The 1,517-nt window shown below is 41.9% G+C and overlaps 1 protein-coding gene across 1 annotated transcript in view; it reads right to left on the reverse strand.

Moving 5' to 3' along the window:
* The window catches only part of LOC119425512 (protein diaphanous homolog 3), a 305,646-nt gene that overhangs the window by 211,484 nt on the left and 92,645 nt on the right, over positions 1 to 1,517 (reverse strand). The window contains exon 21 of the mRNA XM_037693044.1: positions 586 to 680. Within this exon, the coding sequence (XP_037548972.1) occupies positions 586 to 680 (95 nt within the window). The remainder of the gene's footprint in view (positions 1 to 585; positions 681 to 1,517) is intronic.

Raw genomic sequence — 1,517 nt, forward strand, 5'->3', positions numbered from 1 at the left:
CTGCTCCTTGATGTATTCCAGATGGAACAAGGATAAAGGCAAACACAAAAATCAACAACTCAAAGAATGACCATGAGAGCTACAAAACACCAGACAGGGGAATCCTGTATGAATGCTCGTCATGTCCTATATCTGAAAATCTGGTTAATGTGGTTTTCCTTCGCTAGCGGTGACAAACTGTAAAATCTGCTGTTAAATCAATCTTTTTCTTTACGTGTGTGTTTGTTGATGGATTGCCTGTGCTCTCAAAGTCCTGTAACAACTGCTGCACTGTATGTTTACAAATGGCCAAACCTGCGGCCTCAAGCTACATGTAGTTTTAAGGTTGACAACTAATCAAGACAATAGGCAGGAGCTGGGGCTTGAACCTGACCAAGTGTGTAGGAGAAGAGCAGCACTAGAAATCCAATTCCAGCCTCAGGTGAAAAGTTGCTTGTTGTCAGCTGAGTTGGTTCTCGATATTTGTTCCATCTCAGAGTTTAGTATGACCAGGTTTACTGTAGGCGGCTCAAGGAATTCATCCACTTCAGTTGTAAAATAAAAGCTTTTAAACATTTTCACAACTTGAGGCAAAACTCGTCTTACCTGGATCATAGGTTCAGTGAGCTGCTCTTCATCCACCTCCACTATCATGCATCGGATCTCCTGATAAGGCATACGGAAAGAACCCAGGAAGATGGCTGGAAGAGAGGAAAATAAAAACTGTGGTACATAAAAAGAAATGTAACAATAGTGCATTGTTTTTAACAATGGGTCATTAAAAGAAGTTTAAACAAGTGGTATGCTGATGTCCCCCGTCACTGGGGTATTTAAATGGTAATTGTAGTTTTTGAGATGAGTATTTTTCTGGACTGGAAGTGAACAGAATCAAGTTGTGTGAGAGAAGCGGAGCGCTAAGTCTGTAGGTTTAGCTAGCACACCTGTATTGCGTGCTGCTAGCTTAGCACTGCGTTAGTGCCAGCAGTTGTAAATGGGGGGTGGCGTTGAAGCTGTGGGTGAAAGATACTTTGGTAGGCAGGGCGCTTGCTTCTGTTGACAGGGCGGGGCACCCGCTTTGGATAACGGTAGGGGAAACACTGCAGTGTTAGTAACATTATCTTTCTCGTCCTCAATGAAATGCATTTTTTCTTCTGAAATCTTCTTTGCAAAGAAAAAAAAACAACGCTGCTGTGGTCAATACTAATTGGGCCTTCACCATACATGTCTGACTGTTTAAGCAATTAACAGAGCCGGGCGTTTCTTTGTTTAAATTATGTTTTTTAAACACACTTGATAACTTTATGATGAATAGTGGAAGATAGAAAATGTGAACGCACGTTAGGAAGACTTTCAAGACTTCAAATGTTTTGTTTTTTTTTCTCTTTCTGTGCTCTCGGTGAAGGCAGACACGTCGTCCTTTGCTCCGTCCCCCCGCTTCCCTGCTTTGCTCTCTTGTCTTGTGAAACCTTTATTGAGCCTTTTTTTTTTTTTTGCATACCTTCCTAATTCGATGGATTTGACCAGCTGGTCTCTCAACC

The sequence above is a fragment of the Nematolebias whitei genome, chromosome 2 (genome assembly GCF_014905685.2).
Source record: "Nematolebias whitei isolate Nwh7 chromosome 2, NemWhi1, whole genome shotgun sequence".
Lineage (NCBI taxonomy): Eukaryota > Metazoa > Chordata > Actinopteri > Cyprinodontiformes > Rivulidae > Nematolebias > Nematolebias whitei.